Raw genomic sequence first — 22,897 nt, forward strand, 5'->3', positions numbered from 1 at the left:
AATCTTAATGGTGCAGGAGCAGGCTAAAAGATGAGCCAGAGGGGGAGGCAACCAGCCTGGCTGAACAGAGACCTTTGGCTGGAACTCAGGAAAAAAAGGAGAGTTTATGACCTTTGGAAAATGGGGCAGGAAACTCGGGAGGACTACAAGGATGTCATGAGATTATGCAGGGAGAAAATCAGAAGAGCCAAAACTCAGCTAGAACTTAATCTGGCCACTGCTGTAAAAGACAATAAAAAATGTTTCTATAAATACATTAGCAACCAAAGGGCTAAGGAGAATCACCAGCCTTTATTGGATGAAGGGGGAACATAATGACATAGTATGAGGAAAAGGCTGGTGCCTTCATGCCTTTTTTGCCTCAATCATTATTAGAAAGACCAGTTACTCTCTGGATACCCAGCACCCTGAACTGGGAGAGAGGGATGGGGAGCAGAATGAAGCCTCAGTTGTATGAGGTTCAGCAAAGCCAAGTGCCAGGCCCTGCACTTGGGTCAGAACAACCCCAGGCAGTGCTACATACAGACTTGGGGAAGAGTGTCTAGAAGACAGCCTGAGAGAAAAGGACCTTGGGGTGTTGATCAACAGCTGGCTGGACATGAGCCAGCAGTGTGCCCAGGTGGTCAAGAAGGCCAATGGCATCCTGGCCAGTATCAGCAAAAGTGTGACCAGCAGGACCAGGACAGTGATTGTTCCCTGGTACTCAGAGCTGGTGAGACCACACCTCAAATCTTGTGTTCAGTTTTGGGCCCCTCATGATAAAAAAGACACTGAGTTGCTGGAGTATGTGCAGAGAAGGGCAATGAAGCTGGTGAAGGGTATGGAGCACAAGTCTTACGAGGAGCATCTGAGGGAGCTGGGGTTGTTTCACCTGGAGAAAAGAAGGCTGAGGGGAGACCTAATCACTCACAACCTGAAAGGAGGTTGTAGCGAGGTGGGAGTTATTTCTTCTCCCAGGTCACAAATGATAGGACAAGAGCAAACAGCCTCAAGTTGCACCAGGGGAGGTTTAGGTTGGATATTAGGAAAAATTTCTTCATGGAAAGGGTTGTTAAGCATTGTACCAGGCTGTGCAGGAAAGTTTTTGAGTTACCATCCCTGAAGGTGTTCAAAAGACATGTAGATATGGCATTTAGGGACATGGTTTAGTGGTGGACTTGGCAGTACTGGACTTGCAGTTGGACTTGATGATCTTAGAGGTCTTCTCCAATGTAAACAATTTGGTGGTTCTACATGGTCATCCTTGGTCTTGTGCATGAGTTTTACTTCAAAGCTTTCATGAGCAGCTAGGATTTATTGACTGCCTCCAAAATTGTCTCTTCCCTACCACAAAAAAACCCAAAATACACCAAAAGAGAAGATTACAAGGTTATTTCTTAATGTGCTGTTTTAAAAACTCCTACGTAAATGCCTAGGAACAGTACTATATGGAAGAATAACATTGGTATAAAAGATACTTTTAAAAATTAAATAATTTTACAAATCACCTTTTCTTTATTTAGATCAGGAAGATTTCCTGGGGCGATATAAAGCTGTCTTTAAGACTGCATGTGAAGATCCTTGGATTATGTCATCAAGAATTTCTCTGCATCCCTTGAAAGAATTCCTTGTCTGTGTGGACCTCAAACTGTATTCATCACACAGTCCATGGATAGCATATGTATACACTCAAGAAACACCTCACATCAATGTCTCTGCAAATAAGTATGATCTTGGACTTATGGGAGATCATGGCAAATTGAGCATATGGTTGTTTGGAAATCAAATCAATAAAACAGCAAGACTTCATGAAAACACTTGGAACCAAATATGTATCCAGTGGAAAAGTGACAATGAGGAGATGAAGGTTTTCATAGATGGAAAAAAAAGATTAAACAAAAAACTAAGGGGGAAAGTTAATTTGCCTGGAAAAGGCCAGTTCTTACTTGGCTGTTCAAAGCTGCGAGGTGCAGCTGCATCACCTAACCAGGGTATGACTGGGGAACTGTACATGTTCAGAATGTGGGACAAGGCAAATATAACACAGTCTGAGGACTGCCAGGATAGTGGCGTTATAGGCTGGAGAAAGGAGGATTGGACCTATACCAACACAATAGAAGAGGATAACTCTTTGCCATGTGGTAAGTACCATTGCATTGTTTTTGAAATAATGATTTAGTCAAAAGTTTCTCTTCCAGATTTTACAAAGCCTCAGTCTACTAATCATTCCTAGCTAAATTCTTAATGAGAACATGTGAGGACCTGCAGCTTTTGCTAGCTTTTATCCAAATGAAAAAGCATAGCAGCAGTTCTTTACAAACTTTCAACTTGCTTCAACTTTTGTGTCCATGTAATATGAGAGCAGGATGCATGCAACCAAAACTCCTTGGATTGTTTGGGCATGTGTCAATGTCATCTTAATTAATTTACACACCTTCTGTACAGGGAATAAATACAGAGGAAAGCATTGGTGGTCCTCACTGTGCACATCTGCTGGGTCAGAATTTCAATGAGTGTAACTTTTTACTGCTTCATTGGCACATTACACCATCTTCAGCTGGTATGGTCTACATCTGTAAAAATTACTGGAGGCTTCTTCTTTATGAGTAATGACTCCTTTATTAAAATGGCCAAATGATTTCTCACACATTTCTTAAAATTCCCCTCTGCCCTGAAAAAGAACCATAAAAAATCTTTAAATCAAACCAAACCAAGATTTTTTTTTCAGAGAAATTGAGTTCAAGCAAGAGAATAATCCTGTTTTTAGCTCTTGCTAGCCTATCTGTTGGCAAGAAAGACAAACTTGAATCAAGTTTTGGTGGGATCCAATTTATCAATTGTAGTAAATGACGTTATCTCCTAAGAGATTTTAAGGTGACTGGCTCAATTATATAAAAATCCTAAGATTTTTGTATAGCATCAATGATTCAGTTAAACTGTGGCACTGGTCTTAGTCTTCATCACCTTGATCCTTAAAAACTGTACTTATCTATTTTGTACAGATTCAAAAATATCTTTTAGCCATGTAATCTTATATCCACTGCCTGACTGGGTAGATTCAAAGTGTCTTAGTAAGGGCGTTAAAATGAGATCACCAGATTTCTTTTTCTGGGAGAGAAAGAAATCTGTCCAACCAACCAGGACTTATGGAGAATGCCCCTAGCACTGATTTGTAAGGAATGAAATGCCTCTGCTGACCCTGACGCTGTAGTTGGAGCACATCTTTGTTGGGTTGTGTGATTTGAAAAAGGAGCTGAAGAAAGGATATCTTTATTCATGTGTGACCATGTTTGAAGGAATACAGTCTGAAAGGGGGAACGTTCTGGCTACCAGACAAAAGTTCTCTACAAAGAAAGCTTGAGAGAGATATGTCTGGGTAGTGTGGAGTGAAGCGGAGTGGAGCGGAGCGGAGCACCTGATTCTCTTTCACTGGTACACAGAAAGGACAACCTCCTTGTTTTCAGTTCCAGCCCCTTCTGCCCTGAATATAGACCTCCCTTGAGCATCACAGGGCAGCTTGGTTAGCCAATGCCCAACTTCAGCCCCAACGGATGAATGATTTTAGAATTCGTGATTTAGTGGCTTGTGGAATCTTTTGTCTCTCTGCAAGAGCTCTCTAGTGAGCGTGTAAGATGCATGGTTTCCAAAGCTCTGCTTCTAGTGAAACTGCTGACAGGGGTTTGTTTCAGTGCAGAGGCCATCTCTACTGCCAAATATAAGTTATCTCCTCTAGATAACTTGGGAGATTAAATACTTTTCAAACAGAAGCTCACTGGGTTTTTTTTTTACAGTTTATTTGCCTTTCTTCAGTAATAGATGCATTTTAGCTGATTGTCCCTCCCCAAGTCATCCTGTGAAAAGCATGTATTTAGCAAATACTAGTCCAATAGATAACAAAGCATTTACAGTAGGAATATCTAACAGTCAGTGTCAGGCAATTTTAATTGATAATGCTACTAGTCTTATAATATGATTTCTTTCAATAAATTCCTCTGAACACCCGTGTAAAAATAACGTGATTTCGGAGGCTTCTCTGTTTTTTGTTAAAACAGAAAGACTTCGAGTAGTAATTCTGCAGAAAGATCTGATTTTGCATCTGCAAAGAATATAACTGGCAAAGGGATAAAGCTTGGGAAAGGACTGTGCCTCTTGTATAGGCACAAAAGGTGAAAAGGAAGTGGTTCATTACAGTCATAATTGTGCCGGAGGACAAGTTTCAGAATTTTTTTTGTGACCGGGTTGGCATTTTGTGCCTACATAAAACAATTATTTGCAAAATATCAGTCAAAGGCTACCATAATTTAACTTAACATCACATAGTTATTTCATGTTTCCTTACCTCTTTTTCCTACCTTTCTTTTTCTTGTCTCTTTTGATTATTTTTCTTTAGGTTTTATAATTTATTTTAATGGTAGTTTTTCAGATTACCAAAAATTAATTTAATATTTTCTTAACCATGTGAGGTCTAATACAGACCAAAATCCTGATTCTGGTAAGATTTCCACACATGCTTAGCACTTGGAGGCATGCTCAGCTTTAACCAAGTAGTTCACTCCCCAGAAGTGGATGGGATTGCCTTTGCAGTAGGTATGTATCTTATACATCTGAAGATTTGCAAGAAAGGTCATACCTAGCTGCTTCCCAGCTTGTGATGAGGGCTGATCACATTTCTTGCACTAATGGTACTTAGCAACAGCAAACTTTTAGATCTGAGTTAAAGATGAAATTCTTTCTTCTTCCGATCACAGTCTTCTGTTTCTCCTCTGCTTGGTGTGGCCATTGCAGGCTGGGCAGGTGTAAGAACTGCAGGTAGGGCCAAAGAGGGCAGGAGGCCACGCACATTGTGCGTCACTGGCCTTCCACTTACATTCCTCAGATTCCTTTGATAATTCCCCTCTTGCTGAGAATGACAAGTAGCATAATAGCTGTGATACAGAGAAAAGAGTGCCACAGGTTGAATGTATCTCACTTTACAGGTCACCTCCCCGTTATTTAAAAATATGTAAGTGAAGAAAGATGCGCTTACTATTCTAAATTCTAACTTTGGGAAATTTCCGTATCTTGTTCCTTGATGAATGATTCCTCTGTAGCTACATACTTTAATGTGGAGAATATGAATGATGTCACTAATGTCTCTGTATAATCCAACAAAAAAGCCTACTAAGTAATCTAAAGTTCAGGGTGATTCAAGAGAACAGACCCAAAAGAAAATGAGTGAGTTTAAAATGCTAAATCCTTGAAAAGAAATTTTAGTCACCTGTGAACACCAGCTCTTCAGTTGTCATTTTCACTTGGGATATTTGCAAGTTGCCTTTAATAATAACTTCACAGTGGGAAGAAATGTACTGTTTAAACATTAATCATTTCAGTTACACATTAAACAGTAACTTTCTTAATCCAAATATAAATATCCAAACTATTAAGCTGTGCATTTATACGAGGAGCACAGAGATGATGGAATATCTTTAACTAATTTCAATGAATAAATAGATTATTTTTGGCATAACTGTAAATAGTATCACTGGCAGTAAAGCCCTGTCATGTCATTTGTGATATTGGTGCTCTAGGTTTTAGCAGGAGTCCAGTGCCTGTTGCTTTTGGTTGCCTTTGTTTTTTTTTAATAACTAAAATTCAGACTATACTGTGGCATTTTAGATTTTTGTAAACTGTCTTGTCCAACCTTCAAGATTAAGATATTGCCCCCTCTTTTTCATGTACCCTTTTCACTCTCAATATTGCTGAGCCTGCTACTGGTGTTTCTGGAAGAGGTTTCCAGGCTTCTGAACAAAGCATTTAATGTGGATGGGAGAAATGGGAAGTGACCAGTGTTCTGTGGGACTGTTTTGCCTTTGCATTCTCAAGGAAGAGGAACTCTTCAGTTTGGGCTGTTGTTCTAGTCTGCAGGTGTGAGCAGTAGGAGGTATGTTTTAGGTTCATATAATTCTCTTTAAAGATTTCCCAGTCTGTGTGCCCAACTGATGGCAGGATCACCCTTCCTGGATGGGAGGGTGGAGTCCCAAGGCTTTATGTCCTCAGACAGAAAGTGGAAATGAAGCTGTCACTCGTCCAGTCTGTATCCCAGCCTGTTGGTTAGCAAATTTTGGGTCGTATTATTATGTTTACTTAGTGGATCATGAAAGCAGAAGATGAAAAAGTAGATTATTTGCCCCAATACAATTTTCTTTCTAAAACTGTAAGGACAGAATACCACAGAAACCTCTAGAAGCTCTTGAAGGAAGTAAATGTGATGGGAAAAAAGTACCTAACTCTGGAGTGCCTTTTTGATGAGTCATGTACCACTCTACTTTGTACCTATTAACAGAATGCATGTTTAACCTGCTCTTTCTTTGCTCTTGTTCCCTTCCCCTTCTGTGATATCAAAGGAAATGGCTTTTTGGAAATCAACTTGCCGGAGAATAGGTGATTTGATCCACCTCAGTATCTAATGTACAGCTTTCTACAAACAGATAAAAACTATATTTATAATCTGATTTCCTAAAAACCATGTAACATGAAAGTTGAGTTAAAAGTAATTGTGCCTAAATATTCTGTTAAGGATACTAAAACTGGCCAAAGTGACAGACCTTGATGTGAAAAAGCACTGTCATTGTTTTCTTACATATTTTTCTGTCCAATGGTCACTGATAATTCATCCTTTCCACCACAGGGAGTCAGAGCAGATATGAGGTGTCACGGGGGGCACCAAAACATAAAACGAAGATTGTACATAAGTTTTGTCCTAGAAATTTATACACAGTGTGCCTCAAAATCTAACTTACATAGAAAATCAAGGTAGGCTATCCTACCGTGTACAACTAACTAACAACTGTTAGTTGGGGAGGATTTTTATGTGTTATTATTATTAATGCCTTGTGTGACAGGATGGCTCATTTTGGCAGAATGTTTATTCATTAAAGGTTTCAAATGTTAAAGGGACCTAATATCTTAATAGAAAATATGGATTTATTTTGAATATGAGAATTGAATGTCATATTTTTGGTGCCTGTTTCTGTAAATAGCTGGACTTTAGAGCAGCACCATTTTTAAGTTTTACTATTTGAGCTTCTCAGGTTGTTTTGTGACAAGTCCTGTGAAATGTATTAATGCCAGGCATTTTCATTTCACTGAATGCAAACAGACAGTAGTTGCTGCACAGTACTGGTGATTGCTGTAATACATACCAATAACTATTGCCTGTAAGAATTTGTAGAAGAGGATTTGTATAGAATTAAAAAATGTAGTGTGGAATTGACATTTCAATGTAAAATGGTTTTATTTACTTTTTTTTTTTTTTTTAAACCAGAAGGTGACAATAAAAACTGGAATAAAAACTTCCACTTTGGTATTTTTGGTGGGAGTCAATTCCCCTGCCTGAATCAGGTGAAGTTTTGGTGAAAAAACTTTAAGCACTCAAGGTTTTGCTGTAACTTCTTATTTAGAAAATCTAATTTTTAAGTATTTCCTTGTATTTTTATGTGCACCTGTAAGTCAAAACTGATCTTATTAGCAACATACAGTCATGGTTATCTAACAGCCAAGTCCATGTAGAGCTCTAGTTCACTACAGCTCAGACTCTTTTTCTCCTCCTAAGAAAACCGTATAGTTGTTGTCTCAGCTTGCTCAAAGGGTGCTTTCTGTAGAAGTTTAAAAGAGATCAAGAACTGTTAGGTAAAAGAGGATTAGTCAGCAGCAACACTGTTCCCCTGAGACAGGGGGACAAAAACAGCTGCCAGTAATTTACTTCTTGCATGAAGTGTTATCGGCAGCCAGGTTCCAGCTGCTTCTCGCTTCTCCGCCCTGGAAAAACTGAACTGCTGCTGGCAGAGCCAGTTGCCTGAAGACAGGTGAATCAGAAAGGGTGTTGGCCTTTCCAAAACATTTAAGAAAGAGCGTACTGCTCATAAGTTAGATTGGAGGTAGGGAGAAGAAAAGGATTTTTTTAATTCTTCCAGTTGGAGGTAGAACAGTGGACACCCTTCATGCCTTAAGGGATTTTTTCTGTATGTTGTGTCTGAGTTTCCAAAAAAATAGCATGTTATGAGTGATAGTGCCTTTGGTGCAGGGTCCAGAACCATCTGTCTCATCTTGACCATTGTGTTACAAAGCCTCCTTCTGCCTTTCTTTCCCTTTGGCTGAATTGATTTTTCAGTTTTGTGTTGCTTGGTGGAACAGCTTTAGCAGGACATGTAGAGACCATCACATCCTGAAAGAGCCAGTTGCTTAAGAATTAAGAGCTGTCATGCTAAGGAATGCTGTAAGCACAGGGCTGTTTTTTAGTTAGGGTCAGACGCTGGTCTCTCTCAGAGCTACATCAGTTTGTGCACCAAGCCTTAAGTACTTTTACTAGTGGGTTTAATCTACCAGATGGAAGATGCTAAAGTTACAGTGGTTCCCACTGTCATACAAAGTCATTGTGAAAAATGAAAGGGAAATGAAAGTTGTGACAATTTTTGCAGCTGTGATATGGTGTTATGGTTGGCTAAACAGGTTTCATACCAGTAGAACAGTTTCCTCTGCCTGCACAAAGGGGTTTCTCAAGTCTTGGCTTAGCCTGTAGCTATTTGTGTCGGAACAGTACAAAGTGATATGAAGACAGTAAGGGACTTGCTACTTCTACTTCTAATGATGCATATTAGTAACAGAAACTGGTGCTTATCTCATCTAATGGAGTTGCCTTTTCCCTCAGAGAAGAAAGCAAACAGTTCTTGTGGGGTTCTGTTCTATGTCCTTTGCATCAAAAGCAAAGAATAATACTGAATTTTTTTGCCTATTTATTTGCTGTTTGAATCCTCAGGAATGTTTTCTATTAGAGAAAATGTAGCAAAGTATTACTAGAATATATGATGTCATGTTTTGGCATAGGATATATTAGGTATATTGATTTGATGATCCTGAACTAACAGTGTTGCAAATAAAAATCCACAGAGCAAATAAATGGATGTTTCATATACATGTGGATTTTCTTGCTCTTATCAACAGTAAACAACATAAGGGAAATATATTTTCTGTTGGCTTGTAACTAGCACACCTTGAGTTATTTTACTTCCCTTTTTTCATGTCAACTTTAGAGTTATTTTGGATTGAACTTTAATTCTTCTCCAAATAAACCTTATTAATTTTCTTTTCTAGTTCTTAAACACAGCAAAGGAGGAGGGTTAACAAATGTAAGTGATATTTAGTAATATATGATAGGGTGATTCTGATGAAAGACTTGGTTAGTGAACTTAATTCTGCACCTTGATCAAGGACAAGTGTCATGAATAATTTCTATCAACTCTAGGCATGTGAATGTCGTGCTGTAAGAGAAGTAATGGTTAGGTTTTTGTCCAGAAAAAAGTGCCCCTCAGATTATGTGTGCCATCATCACTGGCTGTATTTGTCAGCTCCATGTTCATGGTTTGTGTTTAGCTTATTTTACTCCCTGTACTGCTAGATCTGTTATTAAAAGCATTTGGCATTTTTAGAGTTCACTGTCTTCTTACAATACTAAATATGTTAGTGGGCAATTTTCTTACCTGCCTCAGGGTACTACTTGTGTTCTCAAAAATTCACAAAGCAAATTGAGGAGATATGGAGGATATGAAATACAGTTTGCATACAGCAAGACTGTGTCTACACTGAATCCACAGGGTTGTGTGAGAAAGATCTTAAGGTCAGATTTCCTGGGCAAAACTTATTTTTTTGGTGGGCAGAAGAAGCAGTGTGGTGGTGTTTGCTGTGAAATGCTGGGCATTTGAGAGATGGGTTCCTTTTGAGAACTGAATTTCCTCAAGGGCCTTTTTGTTGGAGATAAGGGCTTTTACACAAGGTGCTAACCAAGAGTGAGACAGGACCAGTAACAGGTAAAGTTTTGGAGATGGAATTCACTTTCTGTAGTAGGAAGATCAGTTTGCCCACCTGTGGAAGGATACTTTCTTCTCTAGCCAGAAATTCACTTCTTCATGTGGAATTGACTCAATTATTTTTATTCACCCCATTCTACCTTAAAAAAACTATTTACCTGTTTAAACAATACACAAGAGTTTTATCTGACTACTGCTTCAGTTCTACATATTATTTAAAGTCAGTATTGTATCTTAAGGTCTTCCTGTATGGGATGGTGTATTGCCACATGTTTTTCAAGGCCCAGGGTGATGTTTTGAGTGGTGACACAGGCTGCAGTGAACATTTGTAGCCATGTGCTAGTTTTCTCCACCACAGGAAGCATGTGGCACTTGCCTTGTGGCAGGCTTGCAGCAGTGGTGGGATTTAATTGATCTGCTAGGCCTCATCATTGATAGCCCAGACACCATCTTCTATTCCAGGGGGATTTTACTCATTTGGCTTACTTGATTACAGCATGTTTCACATTCATGAGTAGCTGTGTCATAGCTTTGATTGTCAAATTTACCCCTTTATCAAGAGCCCATCTCTATATGGCATCTCTCTCTGGGAATCCCTAGCGATGCCTAAAAGAGCTGAGGAAAAAAAACTCCAGAGCAATTTAATTAGAGGTGAGATAAGAAAAGGATTTAATCATGCCTCCAAGGCACAGAAGTTACAAAACACCCTCTGCCTCAGGTGCTTACAATTTATAATATTGTTTGTCCAATCCCAGGTTTTTCCACCCTCTGGCTTTTGCCCTGGTCCACCCCTGGCCTGCCCCTAGGGAATTGGGGCTGGGGTCTTTTCAAGACCACCTACTTCATCACTTGGTCTTCTTCAGAGCACAAAGAGCACACGGTTACCCAGTTCTTGACTGTACTCTGTGGTTTAGGCCAGAGTACAAGTGTTCTTTAAACAGAATAGGCCTATCTTGACAAGAGACCAAACATTTTAATGGGATTCGGGCGTATTGATATGGGGAACTGGGGTAAAAGGGTTGAAGAATGCGTGTAGTTACTATGCTAAGGGTAAGAGAAAGGGTAAAGGAATAAATGCTGCTGTTTCTAAAATCTACTTCTGCTCTATAGCTACTTATAAAACTTATAAAAATTAGAAAAATCAAAAATCTAAAAGTACCTTAAGGTATCACTAGGGTCATGTTTCCTGGGCCCGTTGAGCTAGAAACAGCTCACCTTTTCATTCCCAGTCCACGTTCACTTGAACCACTTCCTTTCTGGCAGCCTGATCTGTCTGCTCATTGTTTAGATGTTCTTTGGTGGTGCAGCTCTTGGACACGTGAATGTCTTTATGATGTATATGCGCATCATGTTAGTACATTCTCGAAGAACACTTCATGTAATTTGTCAGGATGTACAGAATAAGGCAACCCTTCTTACCCAAATCTGGTGCCTCCTGCTTTCTTTTGTTGCTGTTTAATTTCTCCAATTCTCTTTGTATTAATAAAATTTCATTTTTTGAATAATTCATCAGCACTAATTTTCCCTGTTTTTACGAAAATAACCATGTGAAAGCACAGTTGTCTGTACTTGTTACATTTTGGTTGCTGCTATTTCAGTCTGCTTCATCTTCGCTCAAGCAAATGGGCTGAACAGCTTTCTAAAAACACTGGCAATGGAAGGGTAGTGGGAAAGCTCATGGCCTAATCTGTATTTTTATAAGTATAAAAGTGATAAACTGAGTAAAAAAACCAGTTCAATTTACAACTTCAGAAAGACTTGACACGTATTTCTCAATGGATGCAAAGTAGTTTTGCAAACCAGCTTGAACTGAGGTGAGTAGCACTTCTAAAATGGTTGTGTTTAAAAAACTATGTGTATATATATGTGTGTGTGTACAAATACATATAAAAGCTTCCGCTCCTAAAAGATCTTCTTCCTTTGCAGTTGAAACTACCGCTACGTTGCCTGGCAGAAAACAGATAACAGGTATATTTGGGTTCTGTGGGTTTTTTCCCCATTGTTCTGTTTTAGAAAGTGTGTAGGAAGATTGCTGCTGCTGTTACTTTTTAATTCATGGAGATAGCTATGCATATGCAAATATTTTAAATCGATTATCCATATAATCCTTGTGACTTATTAGCCAATTTCATGGTGCAAATGGCAGCAGTAATTTTCCAGAGAAAATACAGTGTGAGCAAGGAATCATGAATGATTAGCATTTCAGAAACTCCTTGTTTACCGTTTTTAATCAAAAAAACAATCTAGTTTTCCTCAGAAACTTTTGGTATCTGTGACTTAAGTCTTCTACAGAAGAAGGAAAGACTTTACACTATAATCAGTGTGTTGTAAGCAACATTATAGGATGACTTTTGAACTTTGAGAGAAGATGTTGAAATACCTTAAGTATATAGTCCTTCATATTTGCATCCAGCTGTTCTTTAGATTATATTTCTGTGATAACTGTGACTTGACTTGTCTGTGACACTATCAAAAACCACTCAGTGACTGAAAGGGCTAACTTTCAAGTGGCTATGTGAGTCAGATATCAAATTTCCTAATTTATTTTTGATCAAAACACTGACTGTAACAATATAAAAAATCTAGTGGCCAGTGTTTGCTATATAAATAGTTGGCTGGTTCCTATTAAGACCAGAGGTTCAAACTTGAAATCAGGGGTTTTTTAATGCTGCTTTTTTGTAGGATAGACAAAAGAACAGATATGTATGGGATAAATTTGAGGTGGCAAGTCTCACTGTTATTATACAAAGTCTGAGAGGAGTTCTTCATACCCAGCTGCAGCCATCTTCTTGTGTATGCTTGATTTCCATTCCCAGAATCCGCAAGACAGGACAGGCATGTGGCTTTCAGGCTAGTGTGGCATATATCTTGGGTCAATGATCTTTAGTTTCTTAGTATTATACAATGCAAACTGTCCAGTATTTCTTGAGAAGAAATAATTTTGCATCAAAGTCTATTTTAATTAATAAAAACTGTAATTTTTTAATAATCAGAGATTGTTGCATCTGCCTTTTTGACAACCTGGAAGTGTCATTCTGAAAAAGCAGGTGTTGGCCCTCTTCTGGTGAATGCAGTAAACTTTTCATAACATAAAACGCTGCTGAGGATGATCATGTGTGTTATAATGGTCTTTCCCCCCCCCCTCTTTTTTTTTAAAATCTGAAACAAAATCTGTAGATTCAGGAGAATCAGCTGCAACAACCATTTCTGGTAAGAAAATCAGGACTTCACTAATTTCTGCAATGTTTTTTATTTCCTGTTAGATAAATCTTCTGCTTTTATCTGAGGTAATACAGAAAAGTTTTAATATGAGTTCCAACATTCAGTGTTTTCATTGTTTATTTTTTGAAGAGAAAATTAATTGTTTCATTCTATTTTGTAATGAAATAGCTTACCTTGTACGTGAAAGCCAGTTGCTTTCTTGGTTAATGTATAGTACATATAGTACTCTGGATAGAAAAAATAACAGGCAGAAACACATATTATTTTGTTCTTTTACAGATACAGTCTTTCTTTGGCTATGCTTCATCTTTGGCAACTGCAACTAATTCAACATTTGTTGTAGTATATACCAAGCCAAATAATACAGATGAAAGCAGCACTTAGTTTTCACTCCGATTCCTCATACTTTGACTAAGAACCAAATAGGCTTAGCATTTACACTGCCTATGGAATTGAGGGCACTATTGAAAATGCTCAGAATAGCTAGCCTAGTTGAAGTAAATGTATCAGAAAGAAAAGTTACTTTTCTCTTTTGTATAGAAATGCAGTAGATTGCTTTTTTTTTTCCTTGATATGCAACTATCTATGCAGAGGCACCAACTTATCTTTATTTACTTCTTCTAATGACAGTGATGCTTTTAGTAACCAAGTTTGGATAGTATAAAGTTCTTCTGTTGTGAAGCTGCTCTGGCCCATGTAAAAAAAGTCACTGTCATATTGGAGTGATACAAAGTGGTCCTCTAACCATTTTGTGTTTCTATGCTGACACTTAAGGTATGCTCACTAAGCACATCCTTCTGTAGATTTTTTCTATTTTCTTAATTTTTTTTCCCTTTCTTTTGATGTAGCTGAAAAAAACTTTGCATCATTATTTTATTTATGTATGGTAACTGACAAAAATAGTGTTATCGGAGAAACGGTTTGCCAAAACCAATGTGTCATCTCTGCTTATGAATGTTGTGAGTTCATGCAGGAAAAGGCCCTTGAAATTAAGCAGTTGTTGCAATTGGATATGCAAAATTCATCTGCATCTTCTAAAGGAATAAAACCAATAAAAGGAACTTTTAGATTATCAACTGTTTTCTGTTCAGATACTCAGGTTTTTTAAATAATATGATCATTATTTCAATTATGGTATTGAAATAATGTGAACATTCTTAACAAGCTTTGTTTTGTTCTTAAAATGGAACTTAGAGAAATAATATTCAGTTTGTGTTCAACATTATGCATACTTGATCTTTTTTTCTCAAAAATTCATAGACCTAAAATACTTTATTAATACAGTTTTTTACTTCTTTGTCTTTTTTCCCCCCAGAATTCTCTATTGTTACTTTTGTCACCTATCCTATTAATCCTTCAGGCAAGATGTTATTAATGATTCTTTTATTTAGATTTTGTTAGATTTAGCATTTTTGGCTTTTTTACATTTTTATTGATTTTACTGTTTTACATTTTTCTACTTCAGATATGTCTTCAGAGGAGACTACACAAAGTGCAGGTGAGAATTTGCATGAAGAGAGTAAGGTTTCAAGGGAGATGTTTGTTACATGCATGTTTTTGTTTTTTGGTTTTTTTAAATAACTGGGATTTGTTTAGTCTGAATTATTTTCTTACACGATCTTTAAATTTGTCTTTATCTGCAATCTGTATTTTAAGTCCACATGGGTAGGGCTCTGAGGTGCATTTAACTGACACTGAACTGTTGACCTTTCTTTTTTGTTCAAGATGGCTTCCCAAAGCCCAAATTGGACATATTTATTTTTTAGCAAGCGTATAGTTTTTTGATATATCTACAGATAGAGTGTTTTCTATGCTTTCTGACTATTTAAAGTATTTTTCAGAAGTAAAATGTGCACTCCATTCCTTAGAGACACTTATATATGTTCTTGCAATGAGTTGCCAAATAGGATCAGTAAAGACTCAGTCAGAAGAACTTGCTACACCTTTCTTTCCTGATTTTTACATTTGAAAACAAGGAGCAGGTTCATCCCATGTCAATACAGGTTCCTCTATGCCTGTGATGTGAGCTAGAGATCCTGCTACTCTTCATTGCTGATGAAAAGACACATTTTTAGAACATCATTCAATTTAGGCTGAAGAGCCCATGTAAAATGGGAGAAATGGGAATCACTGTAAAAACACTGCTTTCTCCTCTGAATAATAGGGAGTCTGGAGTCACTTTTTTATGGGAATATAAACAAGTGATTGGATGGATCTTACTCTGATTGCTGCTTTTGTATTTCTCATGCTGCAAGTAACTTAATCCCCTTATAAATCGTCATATATTTACACTTCTCCTAGGAAGATGGAGTCCAAAGTAAAAATAAGAAAGCTTATTTTTGTGACATGTATTTCATAGGCTTTTGCAGTTAAAATGTGAAAACTTTAAACCTTTTTTCTTTTCTTTTTTTTTTTAACAGAAACTCTTCGAATCACCGATTATTACTCCACCACAACACCAGGTAGGATTCATGTATCACCACTGCTCTTCTTTTGTGCTTCTCAAAATTTCGGTTTGCGTTGAGTTCAGTAAGTCTGCTCCCAAATATTTTTAATAGGATCTTTTTTCTTGGTATTGTGGTGTGTCATATTACCAATCTGCCTTACTTCACATTGAACTCCAGTCTGGCAGAAGGACTAATTCTAGAATTCTTGTCTAGATGGTTGCATATAGAAGAGTTTGGTTATTTTGTAAGTCAAATCAGCAGGTTACCACAAAGATGTAAGAACCACAATCTTGGGAACCACGTTTGCTTAAAAAAAAAATCCTCATGCTTTTTAGTAGAAAGAAGCAAACTGAATAAAGTCCTGATGTTTGACCTCAGGGCAGGAAAAGTAGGACCAGGAGTAGACTGAATTTAATTTTTTGATTATTCATGTAGGAGCCAGGTAGACCCACTAGAATGTATTTACCCTGAATTAGTGCAAGTGAAAGAGGAACTGGCTTGGAGCTGATACAAGTTTTGTAACTATTTCATTGCCAACTGCCAACACAAATTTAGGATCATAGAATCATTAGGGTTGGAAAAGACCTCTAAGATCATCAGGTCCAACCATCAAATTTATTGGACTCTACACTGCTGTCTGAAAAACTATTTTTTTCTAATAATTTGAATATTACCACCAGCTTACAATTCATATCCTCTGATGGCTGTTTATTGATGGTGACAAAATTGATGAAGCATCAAATTTTAACAGTTAGATGTTTGTACAACAGAAGAAGTGTCAAAAAAGATTCCCATCTGATTTGGTATTAACTAATGATAACAGCAGAGAAAATAGCATTTGTTTTCCCATTAGTGGGGGCCAATCTGTCTGCTTAAGTAAGGAAAGTTTGCTGCCATGTTGCTTTTATAAAAAAGTGTGGGAGTTTTATCTTGGATGCAAATAACTTTCTGGTCCTTTATTTTGATATTATACAACAGAGTCATCTGTTTACAGTACCCTTGATTTAGGATCAGTCTTATTTCTTAGCAGTCTAGGTAGTATTAAAAATATGGAAATTATGGAGCAGTCAAAAGGTTGCTGTAACTAAACAAAGACACATTCTACTAGATGAGAGCATACATGTTTGTTGGCATCATAGTTGAATTTTATCAGGGAAACAGTTTTAGCTTCATGCTATCATAAGTAGCCATAGCAGGATCCTCACAATCAGAAAATGTGCTGCCTAGTGATTGAATTCTCTGATATTTGAAGAGCTTATTAATATGTTGATTTCTGTTTCTATTTGGATTTAAAAAATAAAAAAAAAATGAAAAAAAAATGAGACCACTTGCATGTAAGTCTTTTGTGGAAAGTGTTACAGAAAATTATTCAAAATTAATTAGTCAAAATGACATGTTTCTGAATACCAAGTCTTGAAAAATGTCTTGATAAGTGCTCTAAAGGTATGAAACCTAGTATGTCAAATATTTCTAAAAGGTAAAGACATTTACATTTAAAACATTAAATGATTGTAAATGCGTGTGTCAATATTGGATTTATGTTCAACTTTTTTACTCATTAGTTGTTTTTTTCCTCTCCCAAAAAAAACTACAGCAGGCGAAACCATTGTATGCAACATAACACATGTCTGTAATTATTCAGGTTAGTGGTTTTCTTTTTCCTTTTATTTTTACAGAAAATATGTCCAATTATTTTATATTCTGAATAATGAAGCAACTTTTAGTTCCCATGTAAAAGCTAGGTCTGTAATAAATTTTCTTGTGAATTTAGAGAGATTTTGTATAATTTCTAAAAATACCAAATGTGTTTGTTGTTTTTTTTTTACAGGAACATGTAGTCTATTATTTCTGATTCTTGTTTTCTTATCGCACACAATTGCAGATAAGAATTACAAACCTGAGAAAAAAAGAAACTAGTATGCTATGGTAGATGCTAATGTCTGCCACACTGAGTCTAACTCTGTCAGGAATAGAAGCTGAAATACTGTTTAGGAGAATTATTTTAAGAGCCTACTTTTATTTTAAAAGTGTCATGTGACAGAACAGACAAAGGCAAATGGAAATGGCAGTCGTATTCCCTTTATTCGTATTTAGTGTGTACTAAAAAAAAATAGTAAAAGATGAACAGCTTCTATGAGACATACTTAAGAAAATGAAGTCACTTCTGCCAAGTAGCCACATGCTGAGTGCTTTATAGATTAGACTATCTGCCCCCCCTTCCTGTAAATTTTCCCTAGTGTTTGACACAGTAAACTCCTACATGATTTGGGTGATGTCATATATGCATTCCTGTTTACTACTTTTTCTCTATAGTCTGCACTTAATGTGTGGATGCAGGAAGAAAGTGTTGTAGGAGTTCCTCTTTGTCTCCAAAATTGGCCTATGAGCTCTCAAGGACTGTTGAGTGATGGTTTGAATTATGGTATCCTGAAAGTTCTTTAATTCCCAAGGGAGTGATTTTTAAAGTATCACTTTGCCTTTATCCACACTTTTTATTCTCACTGTGGGAGTTGGAGTTGCATTAATAGTAATGTACAGTGCAGTTTTTCTGTTTTGGGGAAAAGAATTGCCAGAAGGAATTTAGGGACAGCCAGCAAAATTAAATATACAGAAAATAAATAGCTATTGGACTAGTTAATTTGTTGAAATAGTAAGTGAAGAGATGGAAGAACAGCTGCAAAAATATAGAAGCTAGTTCTTATTTCCCTTATATCGTAACACAAGACAGTAAATTTTTAAATTCTCTAGTTTACATCATGTGTTTTAGCATTGATTTTCTTAACTCTTTTTGCTTTTGGTTTTAGTGTTCTATGTGGGCAAGGTAGAACTTAAGGCAAGTGAAGAAAGTAATACGTCACTAAGTGTAGAAATTGTAAGTATTCTTTCTTTTAAAACTTTATTGTATAGAAGGTTGAAATTAAATTCTTTGTCTACACTTAAGATACTCTTACCTTTACATGATTCTTATTGTGTTTGCAGTACAAGGTACTATTTGCAGTGGATGGATCTATTCTCTCTTAAACAGCTGCTTTGCAACTAAATTTTAGAATTCCATCTAAGTAAACTTCCTACAGTAAGGAATTTCCTGTATTCTTTGTATAGCCACTGAAAGAGGGGGAAGCCGTGGGAAATCTGGAGAGAGGAACTGTCTGATTAAGAATCTACACTTTGGCATACAGGATCTTCCCCTGGAGATTAATTTAGGTACCTGCCTTTAGAAGGCAAGCATCATTAGATGGCAACAGTGTGGGCATAATTAAAATTAGATTGCGTCCTGGAAATAATGCATGTTGAGACTCTCATAAATAGTTTTATGCTTTCTTGCATATTTTTGATTATGCTTTTGCATAATCTTTCTATGCTTTTTCGCACGTGGTTAATCAGTTATTAATTTTGCAATAGGCCTATGTGACATGAGTGTGTCCACTTACACAAGACAACAGAGGTTTAAGAAGACAGTATCATGGAAAGCAAGGACCATATAGATGGAGCACTGAGTTTGAGCAGGGATATACCCCTGGCAAAGGCCACCCCTACATTGCGTTGTGTTTCAGCAGTGATAGTGCCCTGAAACTGTCCTAGGGTATTAACATGATGCCTACAGCTACTAGAAAAACTGGTGTACATATCTTGAAACTCTTTCATTTTTTAGGATACTATTTCTTAGGTAAAGCCAATAGCATGTATGTTAGATGATGCTTTTCCTTATGGTGTTTGCTGCTTGCATGAAATGTTAAAATAACTAGTAATGGTGGTAAGCAGAAGAGCATAGGAAGCAGATCTATAAAGGGTCTTTAGATAAACCTTAGTGTATCCCCAGGCCCTAATGCTATTCAATATATATTTAGCTCAGTTCTATCATGTCTTTCACCTCAGTTCATGACTTACTCCCAGTATTCTGCCCTCTGTTACTTAGGTCTGTTATGGAGCTTGTCACATTGTTGCACTTATAGTTACAAAGTTCATTCAGTGTCTGGTCTAAGCTGTCTTTGTTGCAAACTAAGCCAAATTCCTCTTTTTCCAATATGAGATATGGTGGAGTCACTATTGTATTGCCCATATCTTTCAAAAATCAGATCTTATTTTTTGCTCTATACTAGATCAATTCCTTTCATAAGTTGTGACAACAATGCTATGATAAATATTTGTTGCAGTGTATCCATGAGGAAACACACTTCTTATATTTGTAATTTCTACCTATTAAAATGTGTGAAATGCACATTTTTCTTTTAAGGCTAAAAGTTACTGGTTGTACTTACCATTGGAATCTTTCTTTCTAACAGATTAATAACATAACCACCAGCAGTCAAGTTAGAAAATTAATTGCAATTCCAGCATCTGCCCCCCAAGAATTGAGGTAAGTAATTTTGAATAAAGATTGAAATCTTTGTTATATTTGGAAAAGATGAAGTGAGACCTACCACATGTTGAGCAGACTGTGTTATTCCTGCACTTTAAAAATTTCAGGAGTTGTAAGTTACTGCTCTTTAACACAAAGCTCATATTGGTTAGAATAGTCTTAGTTTATGTACCACTGGAGTTCTTTTAAAAAAATGGTACAATTACTGATTTCCTTTTAGATTCTTCTGGTTCCTTGGGGCTCAACAAGGCCTGAAGTCCTTCTTGTTTATATGCTGTTGATCTTAGTAATAGTAGTAGTAGTAATAATAATAGTAATAATAACAATAATAATAATACCACCTGAGAACATGAGTTGTGGATTGTTGAGAATGACAGTCTGGCTGCTGCTCTCCATGAATAAATGGTTTGTATAATTTCAGGATAGGTCTGTCTGGTAGGAAGTTATGAAGAGAACGTTCACAGCTGCATGTTCTCTAATAAATATTCTTGAAGTCATATCTATGTTTTTATTTTGGCGTAGCTTTTTCTTTCACAATCTTTGTAAGGAGGGGTTTGAATGAATGAATATTTACTACTACTTCCAAAACTTGCCCCGAAAATCAGAAAGATGTAATTGGCCAACAGATCTTGTTTGTAGAATAAATCCATATTTCTTACTCATTTCATTCTATTTCTATGGCTTTGAGCATAGATTTAGAATTCTGTTCCAAATGTTTGCTTGCCAAAAGGCAACATTAAGATCTATCTTTTTCTCTTTTAAATAACTTTTACAATGGGTTCATGTTAAAATATGATGACAGAGTTTTGTGCAGTCGACTTTTAAAATGTTTAATGCTTTGTAAAGTGGTTTTACAGTATTAGAACTGGCATGACTTTAAAAAATCACTGATCAACTGAAAAAATATCTTTTTTCTATGTAATTTATTTTTTTTATTATAATGTTGTAATTGTTTTTAGAAACATAACTAAAAATCCTCCATAATGGTAACATTTTATTTTAAAGCATTTCAGAGTTCAACAAAACCTTGCAAGCAGTAAGTGAGGTAAGACTACTGTTTGTTGTTACTGTTCGGAAAACTTTTTTCCATCTTACTTCTGACAAAGGATCACTCCTGCTTTCTCCTGATAAAACAACTTTTGTCTGTTATCATTTGTCGTTACAGTCCTCTGTTATGGAATGCAGTGCAGAAAACCAGAGGTTTGTTATTAAATTTTTAAAGATTAAATATTTAAAAGCTCGTATATTGTCTTGTGATATATGCAGTATGAATAGCTCTGTAACAGAAGAAAAAACAATCTTTCTAGGAATTTAAGCTTAAGAAACAGGCTGAAGAAATATTTGTAGGTTAACAAATTCTGATTTCATTATTCTCCTAGCAATAGTGATTTTTAAAAAATTTTTTAGAGTTTGTTGGGTTTTTTTAACCAAACTGTGTTACTTTCATTAATATTCTGCTGAAGCACAGGCTTGTGTGCCATATTCTTCTACATCTCAGTATTAGCTGAGCCCTGTAGTAACTGAGAGCACCAGATGTCCAGAACTTGTGAATACAATGCAATCTTTATGACTACGTTATTATCTTTACAAAATTATCAACTCTTTAACAGCTAACATTGATTAGGGAGGATCCCATTTTTAAGAATCAACAGTGTCTGTAAAGATAAGGGATAATAAGCTGACACAAACTGATGTATTACTCTTCTAATTAGCCTGCCATAGTGATTTATTGCATTACAAATATGCCCAAATCTGACAGAGCCTAGGAAAAATGTGCTTTCACCTTTAGCATTTGGGCTAATGTGCTTTCACTTATTATTTGATGTTAGTTTCACGTGTTTTAAAGATGAGGCAGCTCTGTTTCTTGAGTCTGAAGCTTTTTCTTCTCATTATAGTATACACTGCAATTTCATAATGAAGCTGGCAGAGAGAGAGAATATAAGCAGTTTAACAAACAAAGCAAAAATAAGCCAACTTGGTAAGTCATGTTTTAAACATAGTCTCATCACAATTTTATGTCTTTACATGTGACTTCCAGGTAGCTAAAAGAAAATATTGTTACTTATTTTTAGATAAAAATATTTTTATTGTTGAACAATATAAATACATAAAAATGCAGCCTTCTGATTTTTGGGTGGGTGGGTGATAGAAATAACTTTATAAAAAATTTGGTATGAAATTACTGGCTACTTTAATAAAGCACAGTTTTGAAAGGATTAGGTGTAAAATTAGCTGAGAACATAAATGTGTTTCCAAAGTGATGATTAAAAGATTTGTTAAGTAGCCAAGTTTTCTTAGTGATATCGTGATAGTATGGAGTAGTATGGAGTAGAGGTTAATACCATTTGTCTCTGTTTCAAAAACTGTATCTTTGTATTTTTGTTTGTTTACAATAACAAAAAGAGAAATCTGAACTTGTCAGGCTTTGAGCAAAAATCTGGGGGTATGGCAATATTCTGACTGTCAAGATTTCTTTTGTTTTGCGAAAGTAATTTCAGAAGAAATCAAAATAAATTATGCAGTAAATACTGTTGTTTACATACATAATACAAAGGGTTAAATATTTTGCTTAACAATATTAGTAAGTGTTATGCTTCAGGATAAACTAGATTAATGCTTCTTTGTCACATCAGATCGGTGCTGCTGTTCATCACCAAAGTATTGTTCCTTGACTGCTGAAGAATTACAAATGTAGTAAGTATAAACACAAAATTTGACTTTCTTATTTCCTAAATTTCCTAATACATTACTACAGTCAACTTCCATGCTGCAGTGTAATAGCCAGGAAGGACTCCTCAAGAAAAAGCTGACAGTCATTCTCCTGTATAGCTTCTTCTCCATTCCTCCCTCTTTCCCTCCTTTCCCTTCTTTTCCTTTTGTGTTCAACATCAGGTCACCTCCAGAACAGGCAGCAAGGGCAGTGGTAGTATTTATGAACTTGCTAGTTAACAACTACAGCAAAATAGAATGTCAGAACCCTCAAAATGTTAGAGCATGAAACATCCAAGCTGATTGTTTTTTAAATATATCTTATTAGTATGTCCATA

At 36.3% G+C, this 22,897-nt stretch overlaps 1 protein-coding gene across 3 annotated transcripts in view; it reads left to right on the forward strand.

The window, feature by feature from the left end:
• Nucleotides 1-22,897, forward strand: part of ADGRG2 (adhesion G protein-coupled receptor G2) — a 64,786-nt gene that overhangs the window by 18,394 nt on the left and 23,495 nt on the right. For all 3 annotated transcript variants that reach the window (XM_027738298.2, XM_039377998.1, XM_027738296.2), the window contains 12 exons: nucleotides 1,503-2,120; nucleotides 11,748-11,789; nucleotides 12,999-13,031; nucleotides 14,509-14,541; nucleotides 15,464-15,505; nucleotides 17,085-17,132; nucleotides 18,295-18,362; nucleotides 19,774-19,847; nucleotides 20,856-20,895; nucleotides 21,016-21,050; nucleotides 21,746-21,828; nucleotides 22,484-22,544. In XM_027738298.2, coding sequence (XP_027594099.1) covers nucleotides 1,503-2,120; nucleotides 11,748-11,789; nucleotides 12,999-13,031; nucleotides 14,509-14,541; nucleotides 15,464-15,505; nucleotides 17,085-17,132; nucleotides 18,295-18,362; nucleotides 19,774-19,847; nucleotides 20,856-20,895; nucleotides 21,016-21,050; nucleotides 21,746-21,828; nucleotides 22,484-22,544 — 1,177 coding nt within the window. The remainder of the gene's footprint in view (nucleotides 1-1,502; nucleotides 2,121-11,747; nucleotides 11,790-12,998; nucleotides 13,032-14,508; nucleotides 14,542-15,463; nucleotides 15,506-17,084; nucleotides 17,133-18,294; nucleotides 18,363-19,773; nucleotides 19,848-20,855; nucleotides 20,896-21,015; nucleotides 21,051-21,745; nucleotides 21,829-22,483; nucleotides 22,545-22,897) is intronic.

The sequence above is a fragment of the Pipra filicauda genome, unplaced genomic scaffold, assembly GCF_003945595.2.
Source record: "Pipra filicauda isolate LSUMZ 115617 unplaced genomic scaffold, ASM394559v2 scaffold12_size5214236_pilon, whole genome shotgun sequence".
In the NCBI taxonomy this organism is placed as follows: domain Eukaryota; kingdom Metazoa; phylum Chordata; class Aves; order Passeriformes; family Pipridae; genus Pipra; species Pipra filicauda.